The sequence below is a fragment of the Trachemys scripta genome, chromosome 16 (genome assembly GCF_013100865.1).
Source record: "Trachemys scripta elegans isolate TJP31775 chromosome 16, CAS_Tse_1.0, whole genome shotgun sequence".
Lineage (NCBI taxonomy): Eukaryota > Metazoa > Chordata > Testudines > Emydidae > Trachemys > Trachemys scripta.
This window is the reverse complement of record NC_048313.1, coordinates 3,317,603-3,335,561: the sequence shown is the minus strand read 5'-3', so window position 1 is coordinate 3,335,561 and position 17,959 is coordinate 3,317,603. Positions and strand designations below refer to the sequence as shown.

General features: G+C 56.3%; 1 protein-coding gene across 5 annotated transcripts in view; it reads right to left on the bottom strand.

Annotated features, from left to right (window-relative positions):
* Positions 1-1,685: 1,685 nt before the first annotated feature.
* Positions 1,686-17,959, bottom strand: part of PAK4 (p21 (RAC1) activated kinase 4) — a 97,882-nt gene continuing 81,608 nt past the window's right edge. For 4 of the 5 annotated variants that reach the window (XM_034792078.1, XM_034792079.1, XM_034792077.1 and 1 more), the window contains exons 4-9: positions 16,544-17,017; positions 14,242-14,375; positions 12,427-12,553; positions 8,715-8,840; positions 6,542-6,676; positions 1,686-5,047 (exon numbers count right to left, since the gene is read on the bottom strand). In XM_034792078.1, coding sequence (XP_034647969.1) covers positions 4,892-5,047; positions 6,542-6,676; positions 8,715-8,840; positions 12,427-12,553; positions 14,242-14,375; positions 16,544-17,017 — 1,152 coding nt within the window. In that variant the 3' untranslated portion in view covers positions 1,686-4,891. Of the gene's footprint in view, positions 5,048-6,541; positions 6,677-7,615; positions 7,692-8,714; positions 8,841-12,426; positions 12,554-14,241; positions 14,376-16,543; positions 17,018-17,959 lie in introns of all 5 variants that reach the window. The other variant, XR_004648347.1, reaches the window with a different exon arrangement.

The following is a 17,959-nucleotide window of genomic DNA, read 5'->3' as shown; positions in this document are numbered from 1 at the left end:
CTCCTGGCTCTTCAGGTTCGGTTGATCTAGCTGATCAACAGGTGCTGGGAGCTCGGTGCCTAGGCCTTGTCCTGGTGAAACGCTGGGTGATTCCACCCGTGGCTGGTTGTCCTGCACTCACCAGAGCTGGGTGCAACTGCGCGTGGGGACGCTCTTCAGCGGATTCTCTACAAGGGGGGTTAGCACAGACGCCGCTGGCTTCTAGGCGGCACGGACCAGCCGCTATCTGGGCTAGGCACTATCCAGCCGAAACAATCCTGAACTGGGACGGCCGGACTAGCGCCTGTGCCCCTTGTGATGGGCCTGGCCCAGCCGCGGACCCCCGGGTGGGGTGGGGGGGGGGGGGGCTTCAGACCCAGCCCGCCTGGGGTGGGCGAGAGCCAGATCTTAGCCCAGCTCCCTGGTAAGGAGACATTTACACCCTCTCTACCATATGCTTCTTGGTGTCGTCGGACCTCTAGCAGACACCCCCCGCCCCCCCAAGAGGCTGGTTGGGAAATCTGTAGTTTCCTTCCTCCCAGCCATGTGGGGGAACAGATGGCTGGAGGGTATTTTTGAAGATGACTGTTACTTTCTGTTTTAAAAGGGCACACTGGGGGCACCCAGGGATTGATGACTTTAAAAGGGCACTGGGGGTGTGTGATTCCCTCCCCCGCCGCTTGTATTGTTTTAAAGAAGTCTGGGATGCTGAGCGGGGGCTGTACCCCCTTAAGGGGGGGCTGCTGCTCCTTACTCCCCGTTTTCTCTCTCTGCAGCACTGATTAGGGCAGGCCTGTCAGGACAGCATGGGATCCCACTGCATGTTCAACCCACGCCGCTACAGCCCCACGGGGCGGCTACTGACACCAGCTAGGCCAGGAAGAGCCAGGTCGGATCACCTGTAGATCAGAGGCTGAAGGCCTCCACCCATGGCCCCTGCGTGGGGAGCCCAAGACTCTCCCCCCACGAAATCAGTTTCGATTGAAATCAGTGAAAACTCTCAGGCTTGGCGGGTCTGGGCCCCAGCCTGGATTTGAAGATGGCAAGAGATGGAGAACGCAGTACGTCCCTCAGGAGTTCGGGCCCAGGGGTAATCATAAAGCGGTGCCTTCTTTCTAATTGGACTCTGGCTTCAACTTCCAGCCCATCTGTAACATATCGAGAGCAAGCAACGGGCCACACACCCCCACCCCCAGCTCTAGCCCCCGCAGCACGTGAAACTGCACATACGCCCTCCCCGACAAAAACCACACGAGGCCAGCGTTTCGTTTTCCTCCAAAAAAAGAAAGCCTGTAATTGTCATACTAACCTCAACACTCATTGAAAAGTTTTGCCTGGCTGAGGCCCACCAAAAACAAAAACAAGAAAGTCCCCAAAACCCAAACTCACAGCACAAAATCCAATTCCGCTTTTATACAAGTCAGTCCGTGGCTGATTCGGTGCTGGGAGCCTTTAGTGTCACGGCAAATCTGGCCAACCCCACAACCCCCCGCCCCCCCCCAATCGGGAATACTGTAGTGTTACAAAATGACAATATAAATAGCTTCTTTTAAAAAAAATAGTAACAAGAAAACAAATCAGTAGTTGTTTCTAGACAGAGTTCACCAGTTCTTCGCTTCGCCAGGATCCCCTCCGCCCCCCCGGCATTTATAGCCTGGTTTCTCAGAGGATTGGCGCACCGGGAAGGCTCCTGCGGCCGATGTGATGCAGGGGGGCGCTAGTGTCTTACAGGGGTGCGTAACAGCCGGTGCTGATTGTCACAAGTCCGCCGGTGGCGTGCACTGCCGTAGCGTGGGGAAGCAGGACTGCCCGGTCATTCAGTGAGCAAACTGCCGCTGGGGTTTTCCCCACAGCAGCAGGCGCTGCGGGAGGGACTGATTCAGAAAAGGGGCAGTAGTTCTTCGGCCGGAGCCCAGCGCTGGTGGCAGGGGGCACCCGGAGAAGGAGCGAGCGAACGGAGTGGATGCTCAGCTGATATAAACTGGGGGCCCGCAATGGGTCGACAGCTGCTGGGGAGCAGGCCCCACGCGCGTGAGGCTGATTTAACCAGGAGGGGAGTTGGACGAACGCCAGCACCAGTGGAAGGACAACCCCTCCCCCCAGTCCTCGTGCCCCCAGGAACGCTCGACCACACACCCCGGGTCCCATTGGCTTAAAGGAGACCCCAGATGCTGAGCCAGCCCAGAGGGACGTTGAGTGTGCCCCACAACGCCCTTCTGCTCCAGTCTCTGAGTCCGTCCCCCCCCCAGCTCCCACGCTCCCCGGGAAGCTCCGTGAGAGGTTAGGGGTCTGAGCACCCAGTAACACATCATGACCGGGTGAAGCAAGAGAGACAGGCAAAGGTCTGGGTCATTGATCTGAAAACCCCAACGAAAATAAACGTCGGTTAAACCTTCCCGTGTGGGGAGATCAGGGGAGTGGATTACGCGGGGGGGGGGGGGGGCGGGAAGTAAGTCAGAGCAGACCGGGGGCGGGAGAAGTGGCAAGGCTGTGTGTCCTGTACAGCACGGGACTGGCTCACACCCCCGGGCTTCGCCACAATTCAAGCAGGCTGAGAAGCGGCAGGAGTTTAAACGTCAACGTGTCAAAGCTGAGAAAACCCCCAGGAGCCCAAGCAGGAGTTGGGCGAAGGGCCCGGGATGAGAAGGGAGAGCCGAGGTACAGCGCGGTGCCCGAGGGGCTGTATCGAACAAGACCCACCCCCACACCGTAAATCCGTCTGGGTGGAGCTCCGGGTTCGGGGGCCGGAGAGCTTTGCCTCGTGGTCAGTTGTGGGTGGGTGTGAATCCACATCCTGGGCACGCTGCCGGGCACAGCCAGGGTTTTTTAGTGAACTAGTTTATAGGTTTCAAAACACGAAGGCTAAAGCCCAATGGGGAAAGAGCATGAACCAGACAGCTTCCGAGTCGCCCCAGGCAGCCAGAACGGGTCACGGCTGCGGCCGACCGAGCAGCACTAGTCAAACCTCCTCTCCCTAAAAACCCCAGGAAGACACTGGTTCAGTAAGAGTGGAGCTAGGCCGGCACGGAGCGCTCTGGAAGATCTCACGCATTAGCCGACTTCCACCACTTCCGTGGCTGGCTCCCACGTGGACCAACTTCCGCTCTCCCCTCTGAGTTCAGGGGAGCCAATTCCCACTTTCCATCCATGGCAGGGTTAGGCCCAGCAACTAAAAATACCCGATTGGACCGGCGTTCCCCCCACTTCCCCCATCAGTCTCTAGAGGCAGGTTGCCCTGTAGTTCTCTCTTGCAGCGAGAAGCATGACTGATGGGCAGTTCTGCAGAGAAGAAACCAGGGGCCAGGGAAACCAGGTAAAATAACCGCAAACAATCCCCTTGTGCCTGTAACCAGCCCACTCCTGCTGCATTAAGGGGCTCCCGGAGACAAGAAAAAAGGGCAGCGAACCAGTTGTTCTAACTGAAGTATCTAAAAGCACGTAAAGGAAGACCATCCCTGGGCCCCTCCCACTCCCCAGAAAGCATGCAGAGGAATCATGCATGTTCATTGCATGTCGCGGGGGGGAAATCCTCCTCAAAATGGCTCAGTTTCCGCACGCGGGACCCTCCCCGAGCAGCCCCCCCCCGTGGCACCCCTGGCAGAATGGAAAGTAGAAGCAACAACACTCTAGCCCACGTTCGGGGCGATTCTTCTTTCGGAGCCACGTCATGGCACTGCCCCAGAGCGGGCTGCTGGCCTGCCAGCCTCGGACCGAAAAGTCTCTCTAAGGGGTGGGGAAGCCGCCCCTCTTTCCTGGCTGGTGTTGGAGATCACAGCTCAGGCCAGCCCCCAACCAATGCTGAGCTCCGAGCTCCCTTCCCACACCAATGCCCAGACCCTGTCACTTCCTCCCTGCGCTGAGCTGGACGCAGGGGCCGTGCTGAGGGGGAAGATCCTGCCAGGGACGGGGAGCCCCCTCGGGCAGGATCTCTCCCGGATGAGCCAGCAAGCCCCAAGCCCAGACTACACCAGAGAGCTACAACGCCCTCTGGTCCCCGTAGGCCGCTGAGGCCTTCGTTTCTCTGACCCCACAGGCTGCCCAAAACAGAGGGCAAGAGGCCGGGAGCATTGGGAACCTCCCTCCCCCACACTGCAGAGACGCCAGGTATCCCAGCATGCAAGGCTGCACAGATCAAGGAGGGGCATTGCATGCTGGGATATCAGAGTCTCTCCCCACCAGTCTAGACTCAGGGGGCCAGAGTGGATTGCGTTTTGGAGGCCCCGGGGGACGGGTGAGCCATGCACTTTGGGCTACTCGGCTGGAAAAGAACCTGTGAAGCAAAGAGGCTGGGGGGCCGGGTCCCTGCTCCCCAATCCCAGGGACTGAGCAGGAACACGCGTCTAGACCTCGACGCAGAACGAGCGGGGAGGGGGGCGCGGGGGCAGCATCGAGACCCTGCAGCAGCAGCCTCTAGTCTCCTGCGAGGGACGGTGTGGTGGAGACCCCGAAGCTACCAGTTCCAGTGTTGAGTTGCTTAGTGTCTGTCGCTCCCGGCCCCGCCTTGTCTGTGTGTGTGTAAAAACTACCGTTTTGATCAGAAATTTTAAAGTCCTTAAAAAAACCTACCCCCACCCCGCCTAGCTGGCCCCCCCACCCCCCTCCACTCAGCAGCATGGTGCGACGGGCAGGAGAGCTCCTGCCACAGTCACAACAGTAGTGGCACAGTTGTAAATCCAGTTAGCGGAACCGCTGGCCCCGCCGGGACCCCGGAGGGACCGAGAGAGCCGGACGCTCCTGCCGCTGCTCTGGCTGTCGGGACCCACCGTCCCTGCCGCGGCGGCCGAAGGGAACGGCAGCGGCGCCCTGGAGAACGGAGGGCCAGGGGACGAGGCAGGGACGTGGCCGGCCGCGTGGGGAGCGGTTAGACGGCGCACGCGTCTCTCTCTCTCTCTCTCCGGTGCAGCCGGCGCTCTCATCTCATCCGGTTCTGCCGCATGAGCGGCACGATGCTGGAAGGAGGCCCGGCCTTCGCCAAGAAGGGGTGTTTCAAGAGTTCGCTGGCGGAGGCCCGCTGGACCGGATCTCTCACCAGCAAGCGGTCCAGGAATCCTTTCAGGGAAGGAGAAACCTGTTGAGGAAGGAGCAGTCATGATTCAGGGGCTGAGAAGAGCGAGTGCCACTGGGAATTAGAGAAGCCACTGCTGGAGAAGCAGGACGTCAGCAGGCTGACTCCCCTGGGTCGGCCACCCACCCACCCGGATCCTGCAGCAGGCAGGGACTGGACAGGCTGGAGGTGGGGAAGGGAACGGGGAGAAGCTATGGACTGGCACAACCTCCGTCCCGCGGGCACAGGCCTCTTGAGCTCGCCCTATTTCACCCCAGGCCTTAAGTGCCAAGTCATCTGGGCGCTGAAGTCAGATGCGGAACAGGGCAGGTGGCAATGAGTCACAGAGAATGTTACAGTTCCTGGAAGACATCTCCCTACCCACAGAGCAATCCATCCCCAGACATCAAACCCGAGTGCACGCGAGACACCCCTCCCCCATGCACCCAGAGAGACCCATGCTAACAAGTGACTCTGCTCTTCGGGTTTTATAGCATCCGTCCCCCTCACCCCCCTTCAGAGGGGGCCGGAGCACATGGAGGCAGGGTTCCCCAGGGGAGAGCAGAATGCAGAAAGCTCTCTGCCTCGGCTCTCCTGGGCACCTCTCTCCCCCGGCCGGAAGCGAGTCTGTAAAACAGGTGATTGCTGTTAACTCCTCGCTCGCTGCAACAGCGGCACAACCACCGTGAGAAAGTGGAGGCTCCATGGTTCAGCATGCCAAAAAAAGGGCAGGTCGCGCAGGCCCGTGGAGCTCTGCCCCCAGCTGTGGCCGCGACCAAGGGAAGCCCTTCAGTAGATCACGTACTAACTGCTCCTTTGTGTGCATACAGGGAGTCCCTGCCTCGAAGTGCTCAGAATGGACAATAGTGGGAGGGGAAACCGAGGCACGACGCGGCAATGGTTCACCCACGCTCTCACTTGGAGAGCCAACGGCAGGTGTGCGAGCGCACACGTATATCACGTACACGACGTGTATGGTGAGCTCACAACGTCATAGTTGCATATTCTCTCTCACTGCAGACAGAGGGTTTTGCTACACGTCCGTAGGTCCTGTCATTATCCTGTTCCACACCCACCCTGTACCGACAGCTTCATGAAATCTAACGGGGAGAGAAGGGACTTGCCCAGGGTCATTCGGCAGCGAGGTGGCAGAGCTGGGAATCGGCCTCCCTCGGGTTCTTGCCACTCCCACCAGGGGCGCATTCGCGCATGGGACTGGATCTGCAACCGTCTCATTCCGGGACGTGAGAGAATCACCGTGAAACATCAACGTCGTCAGGGGGTGTGTCTGTGTCTGTGTGGGTGTCCTCCCCCCCCGGCCCCAAATACAAAGGAACCCAGTTCACCAGGCCAGCTTGCTAAAGCGTTTGGAGCAGATACCCAGCCCCCCATGGAAGCCCATCTGAGGGAGAACCAGGCCCACGTGCTGCGGAAGCTGACCACGCCTGTGGGTCTCCCATCCAGGTTCCTGACCCTACTTAACTCGGGAGAGGAGGAGATGACCAACACGTTCATTACCTTGTGCACATTTTTAAGTTTCGGGGGCAGGTTGTCCCGGATCATCTTCATTGCCTTTAAGGGGGGCTCATTGAAATAAGGGGGCTCTCCATCCACCATTTCAATCACCATCACGCCGAGGGACCAGATATCCACCTGCAAAGAGAGGAGAGATGGGCGAAAGGGAAGCGAAGGGACAGCGACTGGCGATGGAATGACGGGTGGGGTGGGGGGCTGCTGTGCCCCCAAACCTGCCCCACTGTGCTGGGCACTGCAAGACGCAGAGTGATGGGCAGTCTCTGTCCCCAGAGCTTACAGCATAAATAGACAAAAGGGAGGGGAAACTGAAGCACAGAGGGGAAGTGCCCGGTCCAGGAATAGCTCCCAGCCCAGTATCATAGACTATCAGGGTTGGAAGGGACCTCAGGAGGTATCTAGTCCAACCTCCTGCTCAAAGCAGGACCAATCTCCAGACAGATTTTTGCCCCAAATGGCCCCCTCGAGGATTGAACTCACAACCCTGGGTTTAGCAGGCCAATGCTCAAACCACTGAGCTATCCCTCCCCCTGCTCTAGTCGCTAGACGCTGCTCCCCGGGCAGCACATCGGTGTCCTATTTAAAATCAGAAAGACCGGTGCCCTCGCCAAAAGGTGAAAAGCACCACAGGGCCTCACTGAGAGAGCGACTAGGCCACGCTCCCCCAGGCAAGGCAGCCTGGAGCCTGGATCCGACAGAGACGGCAGCCGCATGTTAGAAACACCAGTCATCTGGTATAGAAACCCAGAGCCTAGTCTGCTACACCAGATGACTGGCGTGTTTCTAAATCTGTCACCGCAGGAATCCAACCCCCGCCCCCCCTACAGTTTGCCCCTTGATTAGCAGGGACGTAAGCGTGTCTAGTGCTTTATTACGACATAGATGCACAGGAACGAATGCCATGAATTGAAAGCAAGCAGGGAAGTCTTCCAAAGACAGGGACCACATTCCGCGTCCACGCCTGTTAGCATGAGCACTTCCCTTTTTAGGACCCAAACGCACTTATGGCTAGTTTGCATTTATACACAGCGCCACTTAGTGGCCTTTGATGCTACACACGTGCCAGAAGCAGACGAACAGTCAAGCGGATTTCACGGCTACAGGAATAATTGGCCCTCTGCAGGGTTTGTCCTGCCTAGGAAAAGTGAGAGAGTTTCAAGCAGGCTTAGTCAGCACATCTGATTTAACTCCGCCTTACATGATCTGCTTTTCCTAGTCAAGACAAGCCCCCGGGGTTTGGGAGCACGGAGAGAAAAACACACCCACCCACCCACCCTTTAGGGTGTAACCGTCTAGTTCACTGCACACACACAAACCAAGGGAAAACATTTCCACTGCTGATCATTGAAATGTACAGGCAGGCAAAGTCAGGAAATTGCTGCTTGAGAACGTATGAGAGAGTTTGGTTTAAGGCTATTGACTTTGTCGATTTTGACATGTGATGCTGACAATTTGCAGGTTAAGAGCCATAAAGCTTTAACTTTTTGAATCTCAACCTCTACCGTCGTTAAAGAATTAACTGCCCCCCTCCCCTGCTTTTCTGAACTCCCCCCCCCCCCCAACTGTGAACCTTTCGGTCTACAAAAATCGGAAAAAATGTGCACACGTACACAGCAATCATCGTCATCAAAATTGTAGAACAAGACAACCCGAATTCTGCCCCACCGGAGACCTGGTGACCCACCGGCATCCTCACAGAGCTGCTGATCCAAGCGTCAGTGGGATGTGGACTGGCTCCTGCCAGCTCATTCCACAAGCTCTGGGAACTTGCTGTTCCCCTCTGCGCCTGGGAAGCTAAAAACTGCATCCACCTTTCCATCCCGCAGCCTCTAGGGTTTAGCATTGCCGGGGTGTTACCATCTATTCATCTCCCTGCAGGGTGGACAGGTGGATCAGAACGCCCTTGGCTGTGCCGAGGCCCCCGTTTGTATTCCCGATTTGGGGGGAGGGAAGCATAAGATGCCAACTTATTACCCAGGCACTAAACTAGGGATCGCCCAGGCCCTGGGTGTTCGTTGCCCTGACACTCCGTCATTTCCATTGCTCCCATCTCCCTTCTCTAGCAGTGGCCTTTCTTAGCCCTTCGATGAGCCTTCTCAGGAAGGGGCCAGGATGAACGTCCCCCAGGGATCCCAGGGCCCTGCCCCTCTAGCCTTACCTCTGGTCCATAAGGTAGTCGGGAGATGAGCTCTGGCGCCATCCAGTAGGGGGTTCCCACCAGCGACTTCCGCCGCGGGACCTCTTTGTTCACTTGCGCGCAAAACCCAAAATCAGAGAGCTTCACCTGGGGAGAGAGGAAAGGAAAAGGGTTGAGAGTTAGCACAGGGAAAACGGCTGGCAGCGGCCATGCCGGCCTGCAATGCCACAGAGAGCAATCCTTGACCCCCAGCAAGGAAGAGGAACCAAACATGCAACTGAAATGAGACCCAGGAAGGAGCAGCATAGAGGAGTCTGAAGTTGAATTCTAAAAATAGAATAAGCTGCTCAACACTTCAGCGATCAACGCCGGTTTGCAAAGTTGTTTAGTTTTGAAGTCCCTAATTCCTCCCCAGCCTCCACCCGCCGTGATCGGAATCTCCCAAGTAGGAGATTTACAATCCCCATATTCAGAAGTGTAAGAGCTTCACAGGAGTTTATCGGTGTAAACAAAACACCCTTTTCACATCGGCATAACTCCAAAATGGCTCAGATTCAAAGCCAAGCTTGGCAGGCAATTACTCCAGGATAGCCGGGGGGAAAAGAGACACAGGGAGTTACTGAGATTTCAAAACCTGCTAGTGAACGGCATCTGCTGGGCCTGCTGGCAAACACCCTGAGAAATGAGGCGGATTTGCACAGGCAGACGGAAAACGGAGCCAAAGGAAAGATCAATCGGGTTTTTTTTTTTTTTTTTTTTTAATTTAAAGCACGCCAAATGCAAATCTGCACAAGGGACTGACGCCGCTTCTGTATGATTCGCTCGTGAGGAAGTCAGATTTGTATCCAAAGGGGTGCCTGGTGAATCGGATGGATTGCCCAGAAAGGCATGGAAAGGCCAAGACGCGTGCCGTATTGAAACAGAGACTGGTCGGTTTCATTACAATCGTTTCTAGCTCTCGTGGGCTGGGTTAGGTTCTGAAAGAAGGTGAGCTTAAGACTTGTAACCATGCTGTTCAGACCTAGAACAAAGTCTCACCATGAGCCACAAAGGGAAAAAGAGCCAATTACTTTGGCTCTGGTAGGAAATTAAAAAGATGAACAACTTGATTTTATAATGGAAGGGTTATTTAAAGAGAAAACATGGATATTCCATTACCGGTCTGACATTTAGCTCACATTTCTACCACACTCTGAAGATGTACATGTGAAAAAAAGCTTTTTTTGTTCTGCTTTAAAGGGGACACAATCCGCTTACACTATCTGAAGGGGTTTTTTAACCTACTTTTTACAACCGTTTTTAAAAGGATGGTATTTGAACCAGATTAGAGAAAACTCCACTTCTTTCCCCACATTTGTTCGCAGGGCGCAGTCAATTGGATGGTTTCCCCTGCACAGCCCGCTCCCCTCGTCTTCCCCATACGATGGAAAAAGCATATTCTACATCAATAGGAAAGGAGGTTGTAAAAACAAAAACAGGAGAATTTGGAGAAATCCACACCTCTGAGCGACACCGTTATACCCACCTAACCCCCAGTGTAGACAGTGCTGTGATGACGGGAGACATAGCTACCGTCTCTCAGGGACGTGGCTTAACCATGGTGACGGGAGAAGGTCTCCTGTTGGCGTAGTAGTGTCTTACACAAGCCCCTAGTGACGACAGGGCAGTGTGGAGTTCTCACGCAAGTTAGCACATTGATAAGGGCTTGCCTGCACTCTAACAGTTAGTAGCCTGGAGTTACCGCCGTCTAGCTAGTTCTAGTGAGCGTGGCTAGAGTGCGTAGCACCCTTCCAGCTACGCAGAGCGATTGGATTAGCAGCTGAGTTGTTGTAGCGCGAGCTGCTGCGTCTCCACTGCATTATTCCCCCTTGAAACTCCAACGTCAGCAGCCCTCAGCCATGAACAACCCCCCTCTGATGGGCCAGCTTAAAGCGCCACTTAACCCAAGCTCGAGATTTCTGGGAGTCGGCTTAGGGGCAACACACACGCTAACGCTGCGGTGGAGACGAGCCCTCTAGGGGAGCCGTAGCCAGTGGCAAGAACCCTAGGATGGTGTCCTGATGAGGCCACGGCACACCTGGTGGCTGAACTTTGTGACTTTGTCCTCACCCACAACCACTTCAGATTTGGGGACAACTTATACCTTCAAGTCAGCGGCACTGCTATGGGTACCCGCATGGCCGCACAGTATGCCAACATTTTTATGGCTGACTTAGAACTACGCTTCCTCAGCTCTCGCCCCCTAGCGCCCCTCTACTTGCAGGACATCTTCATCATATGGACCCGTGGGAAGGAGGCCCTTGAAGAATTCCACCAGATTTCAACAATTTCCACCCCCACCATCAACCTCAGCCTGGACCAGTCCACACAAGAGAGCCACTTCCTGGACACGACAGTGCAAATAAATGATGGTCACAAACACCACCCTATACCGGAAACCTACTGACCGCTATACTTCCCTACATGCCTCCAGCTTCCATCCAGGACACACCACACAATCCATTGTCTACAGCCAAGCCCTAAGATACAACCGCATTTGCTCTAATCCCTCAGACAGAGACAAACACCTACAAGATCTCTATCAAGCATTCTTAAAACTACAATACCCACCCGGGGAAGTGAGGAAACAGATTGACAGAGCGAGACAGGTACCCAGAAGTCACCTACTACAGGACAGGCCCAACAAGGACAATAACAGAACACCACTGGCCATTACATACAGCCCCCAGCTAAACCTCTCCAGCACATCATCAACGATCTACAACCTATCCTGGAAAACGATCCCTCACTCTCACAGACCTTGGGAGACAGGCCAGTCCTCGCTTACAGACAACCCCCCAACCTGAAGCAAATACTCACCAGCAACTACACATCACACCACAGAAACACTAACCCAGGAACCCATTCCTGTAACAAACCCTGTTGCCTACTCTGTCCCCATATCTACTCTAGCGACACCATCAGAGACCCAACCACATCAGCCACACCATAAAGGGCTTATTCACCTGCACATCCACTAATATGATAGATGCCATCATGTGCCAGCAATGCCCCTCTGCCATGTACATTGGCCAAACCGGACAGTCTCTAAGTAAAAGAATAAATGGACATAAATCGGACATCAGGAATGGTAACATACAAAAGCCAGTAGGAGAACACTTCAATCTCCCTGGACACAACAACAGATTTAAAAGTAGCCATCCTTGAACAAAAAACCCTTCAAAAACAGACTGCAAAGAGAAACTGCTGAGCTACAATTCATTTGCAAATTTAACACCACCAACTGGGGCTTGAATAGGGACTGGGGGTGGCTGGCTCTCACTACAAAAGCAATTTTCCCTCTCTTGGTATTGACACCTCCTCATCAATTATTGGCAGTGGACCACATCCACCCTGACTGAATTGGCCTTGTCAACCCTGGTTCTCTACTTGGAAAGGTAACTCCCTTCTCTTCATGTGTCAGTATTTAATGCCTGCAGCTGTAATTTTCACTCCATGCATCTGAAGAAGTGGGTTTTTTACCCAGAAAAGCTTATGCCCAAATAAATCTTTTAGTCTTTACGGTGCCACCGGACTCCTTGTTATCTTTACGCAGCGATTTATCGGTTGCAGAGATACCGAAATGCGCCCCTAGGTGTCGCTGTCCCCACGGGAGAGGTGCAGCAATCCTCTGTTACCGCAGGACTCCCCAGCACAGCAGAGGGGTGTGTGTGAGTGTGAGTGAGAGACTTACCTTGCCATCGTGGGTGAGCAGGATGGAGTCGCTCTTGATGTCTCGGTGGATGACCCCCTGGGCGTGGAGGACAGAAAGTGCTTTCAGGACAGCCAGGCAGACGGCGGCGATCTGCTCTTCATTCATCCTGGAAGCAGAGAAAGGTTCAGAGCACCGACCAGCCACCCGCCTCCCAGTGCTCTGCAGTAACAGGGGGAACTGCCTGGCGTAGCGCCCAGTGTCAGACCGGCAGGAACGGCTTTGCCAGCTCTCATTCCGCCTCAGACCCACCCTAGGTGGGGGAAGCATTATCACCACTTCGTAAATGGGGAAACCGAGGAAGGACTTGCTCACGGTCACACAGCGAATCTGGCAGAGCCAGGACGGAAAGTCCCAACCTGCCTTTAGCAGATACACCCAGCTCTGATCACTACCTGAACGCAATGGGCTCACGGAGAACTGCAGACCCGCAAGGGAGACCCACACATAATGGGGCGGGGGTGCTAGGCAGAAAAGCAACTCAGAGAGCTACTCAGCAGCCCCACGGTGGGGCAGCCCCACCCCTAGAACAGGATATGCCTGCACCCCAAACTCGCCTCTGGGGTACAGCTATGCTACACACGGAACCTGGGCTCTAGCCCTACCGTCTACACAGGGAGACCTCTGTCCTGGGTTTGGAGGGGTTTTAAGCCCAGCTAGCTGACCCAGCAGCGTGGCTGGGAGTCAGGTCTGCGGGTTCTGTCCCCAGCTCCAGTGGGGGTTGGGGAGTCAGGTCTGCTGGGTTCTGTCCCCAACTCCAGTGGGGGTTGGGGAGTCAGGATTCCTGGGTTCTGTCCCTAGATTTTCGGCTCTGCTTTAACTCTAAAGCAAGGACACCGGCTAAGTCACTGGAGTCCTGATAACCCTCCAGTGCCCTTCCCACAATTCCCCGGAAGGAGAGATGAGTTCTCCCCCCAAGGGACTGTGCTGAGACACCAGGAGTATTTCCCAGAGAACTTTGGGCTGGGTCCTCAGACAGCGCAGAGAGACAGTAACTCGGGTACGGCCCTGCAGAGTGGCTCCTCGCACGTGAGCCGGGCTGGCCCAGGGAGTCCAGGCCAGTCATCCACGCTGATTGGGCAGTGCAGATGTAGCCTGTCTGGGGCTGGCGCTAGTCTCTTTGGGTGGGTCATCCCTGCAGAGCGATACAGTCCCGCACTAGCCTCCCCCGGGTGTGAGCAGCCACACTCAGGTTAGTGTAGCCAGTCACGGGTGCTGCGCTCCCCCCCCAGGGGCGTCGCTAGGGCCACGGGGGGCACACCCCATGTGTCTTTGCGCTGCAGGAAGCGGAGCCGCTCTAGGCCTCTTTCGCAGCGAATGTGTCTGTCCTGGGCGCACAGAGAGAATTATGGGAAGGCACTGGAAAATTATCCGTGCTCGGTGATTTAGCCTGCGTCCTCACTGTGAAGTGGGCAGGTTACCAGCCTGCATGAAAGCCTCACTCGGGTCCGCATGGGCCAGCTAGCCTGGGATTACAGCCCCACTGAACTCAGGGGAGAGTTGGGGCAGCACCTGAGTTAACCCTGCGGCGGAGAGATACCCACAAACATAACCTACCCCTCCATCTCCCTAACCCTCTCCTCTCCTGCCCTCCGGCTTTTCACACTCCTGAGCCGGAGCTACTGAGACCCATCCGGCCTGGCTTCCCTGGCATCCAGGCCTGGAGCCTGACAGACACTCTCACCCCTTGGCATTTCTAGTGCTCCTTTTGTATCTAGGACTTCCACGCCCGCTGCCAACCTTGCTTCAGAGGGGTCAGCTGGCCCAGGTGCGAGGCCCCAGGGCAGGATGTCGTACCTGGTGTGCGTTACGATATCCGTCAGAGCTCCGCCTTCTAGGAACTCCATCACCACCCACAGCTCGTCCCCCACCAGGTAGCTGTTGTACATCTCCACCACGTTCTCGTGCTGGTAGTCCCTCATAATCACCACCTGAAAAGCAGGGTGCAGAGCGGGCATTACGGCCGGCGCCGGCAGAGGAACAGGGCTGTGGGGTTTAAAAGCCGGCAATGCAAGCGAGGACGCAGCTCCATGACGTGCAGAGGAAAAAGCCTTTTTAGAAAGGAGGGGAAAAGAAACCTGACTTGAATGTGGGTTCACCCCACCAGAAATTCCACCCTAGAGCCTAGCTAGAGATCGGCTCGGGTGGCACTCGCTCTATAAGGAGACTGTATCCCTGTGGCATTTGCCATGTGGGCGACCGAAGTCACAGAGGGAGAGGTAACAATAAGTGCTTACTGGGGGAGGATTGGGCGTTGCTGGTTCGGCGATCAGGGAGGAACAAGGCTAACGGGGTCCCGCCCTAACGAGCCCATGCTAGGCACGCGTGGGGAGCGTCTATCCGAACCCATCAGCTGACCCGGGGTAGTGCAGAGGGCTCAGCGAGCAGCCAGCGTCTATCCTGCCTCCCCCCGCGCAGTCCGGAGACTCAGCTGAACGCAGGGGCTTTGCCAGGCAGCGAACTGAAAGGAGGAAGTCGCACTGCGCCTTCAAGCAGCGGGCGGCTGCCCTTGGGGAGCTCAGGGTCAGACAGACGGCCCAGGGTTAACGAGGACCCGTAACCGCGCCGCATTAACAGGCCTGTTTGATCAGCGACATTCCCCGGAGGTGCGTTTTGTGGTGCCTTCTCCAGCCCAGATTAAAGAGATTCAGGCAACGGGGCTGCCCCAGGGAAGGCGATTTCTGCAGCTTCCTACAGCAGGGCTCCCAAAGCGCCCCACAGCACGGCCACGTCTTTGCCTCCTGGCTCCCTGCCCCCTCCCATTCCCTGTCACTCACCCCCCTTGCCAATCAAGGCCACCCTGTTTCCCAATGGAATCTGCTGCAGTTGCTCACACAGAGAAGGGACATTCGCTGCGCCCGATGCATTTTTAGCTCCTTACAGTTTCGCAGCTGGAAACGAGGAGGAGCCAATCGCCACGTGACCAGTCTGTACCGTGTGAACCACGGTGCGAGAGAAGCTGCGGTAACAGAGTCCAAGGCTAGGAAGCATCTCCTGAGATTCAGCCTAAATATTCCACGGTTTAACCGCATCCCATTTCTCCTAATAAAGGAGCAGGGAGCATCCTTTAGGATGATCCTAAGGGGATTAAAGTTCGCCCTCCCAACGCCTGGAGGTTTATCTGAGCCCTTCTCTTCTCCCCACTGCAGCCAGAAGCCATCCCTTTTCCCTGAACAGACAGGAAGTGCCTGTACCCGTAACCTGCCACTGGGTGACTTCATGGCCGTAACCTTTGCTAAGACCTGGTACAGCCAATGTCACACTGGAAGCTCATCAGGAGAAGGGGGCAGGGACCAGGAGCACCTATGTAACTGGGGAGCCTACATCGATTTTCAGAACTGATTTCTGAGTCTAGTCTCATCACCTGTCAGTGGGAATTGGGAGCCCAAGGGCTGGCCCTGTGAAGGAATTTATGCACCTAAAGATGCAGACGGGCCCCTAGTGAGATTTTTCAAAATCATCCAAGCAGGTCAGGCACCTAACTCGCTCAGGCGCTTCTGAAAACCCTGCTGAACGCCCGCCTGCATCTTGAGTTGGCCAAAGACCTTTCTGCCGTTATCTTCAAGGCACTCAACGGCCTGGGCCCAGGATAGCTAAAAGACGGACTAAAACTCGGCGATGAAGATCGCGGTCATCAGCGACACCCCTCTGTCACTATGAACAAGTTTCTGCAATAAGGGTGAAGCTCATCTGGCCAGGAGACGAAGCCGTTTCAGGGCCTGGTCTGAGACTGCGGAACGAACTCCCGCAGGAACGAAGGGTGAATTCCTTCTCCCAGACATAGCAACGCACATGTGTACAGGACGTTCCAAAACATCCCCCCTCCCCACTTTCCCCCCAAATCCAGACACTTTCCACCCAGGGGACAGCATGACAGAACCAACTTCAAAGAGACTGGCCAAATGGACTGCTCCCCTTTAGGATTCCAAGTTTGCACCCCAATAGTGGCGCTGACTGCACGCCCCACGCTGACAGCACACCCTCCGGCCTGAAGGGGACTGCAGTCCCCACTATCCCCTGTCCGTAAGGCAGGGCTCTGAAGAAGGGGAGCTCCCCGCTAGGTGCGGAGAAGCTCCCGTGTGGTAGATGTGCCACCTACCTCATTAAACAGCAGTTCGCGTCTTTGCTGCTTCCGCAGGTCCATTTTCTTCACGGCCACCAGCTTCCCCGTGCTCTTGACCGTGGCGATGCAGACGATACCCGTGGAGCCTTCGCCGATTTTAATGAAGTTGTCCAGGTAGGTCCGGGGGTCGCCCGGGTCGACCACCATCTGCAGGGCAGCTCGGAACTGTTCGTGGGAGACCCGTTGGGGCTCGCGCTGCGGGGAGCGGGGCTGCTGGGAGGCCGTGGGGGGAGGAGGCGGCGGCAGCGGCTGGGAATAAGACGGCTGGGGGTTTGACTGGGGGATGCGAGTTAAGAGGGGCTCTGATGCGTGCGGGGAGATTCCCGGATGGGGCGGCTCTGGGTTTTTGGACCTCGGCTGGCCTGGCTGGTGGACCTTGGAGGAGCTACTGCTCCCGCTTACTGGCCCATTGGACGCCATTTCCTGGGGCCTCGCAGACCTGGGCTCTGCCTGCAAGGAGAGAGGGAAAAAAAAGACAAACAGCACATCAGAAGCTGAACCTAGAACAGAGAGGCCGGGAGACCCCAGGCCCCCCACTCGCTGACTGCCTTCGCACGGAGCAAAAGCCGCTTCCCACTCCGAAACCTTCCCTGCCAATAGGGTACAGGGAGGAAGAGGAAAAGCCGGCAGCGTGGCATCCTCCCATGGGATGACCAGAGAAGCCCTGCCGAGACAGTGTCTGAAGAGAGACAGCAGTGATTAGCATTTACCTATTGCTGAATGAGAGACAGAGAGAGAGATCTGCACTGGGATGGCTGTGGGGGAGAGGGAGTAGGTACGAGGAAAGGAAAAAGAAAACCAGACATCCAGACAGCAGCTACAGGTGTTTCTACTGGACACGACCTTGCGAGAGAGGCCTCAAGCATCCGTCAGCATTCCTAACGCACCGCGCGGGGCTGCAGCTGGAAGGACAGGGCAGCGGTGGTGCAGGATTGCTACGGGGAGCGCGGCGGCAGCAGGAAAGGTGCGCAGGGCAGGAGAGCTACCGAGAACGCAGCGCGTGGAGAGGAGACAGGTGCAGTTCCAGGAGACAGTGCAGGGAGCAAAGCTGTGTCCGGATGACAGCGCGGTGCGGCAGTGCAAGGCTTGCGAGAGGAGGACAGGGAGCCAAGCCAGTGGTGATGCAGAGCATGCAGCCGCTGAAGGAGACCAGGGTAGCGGTGGCGTCGGCTTGCTACAGGGCTCAGAGGCAGCGGTCCAGGGACCCGGCTCCTGCAGGAGGCAGCATCGGCCGCAGAGCGTGCAGCTGTTCGAGAGGAACGAGCCACCTTCGCTGCACGCTGGACGTTTAGCGCCACGATGCACAGAAGCGTCCACCAAACCATCCCGCCACCCACGCCAGCAGCCTGCCAGAAACACCTGGTTCGACAGGCCTTACATCGATCGAGGGGA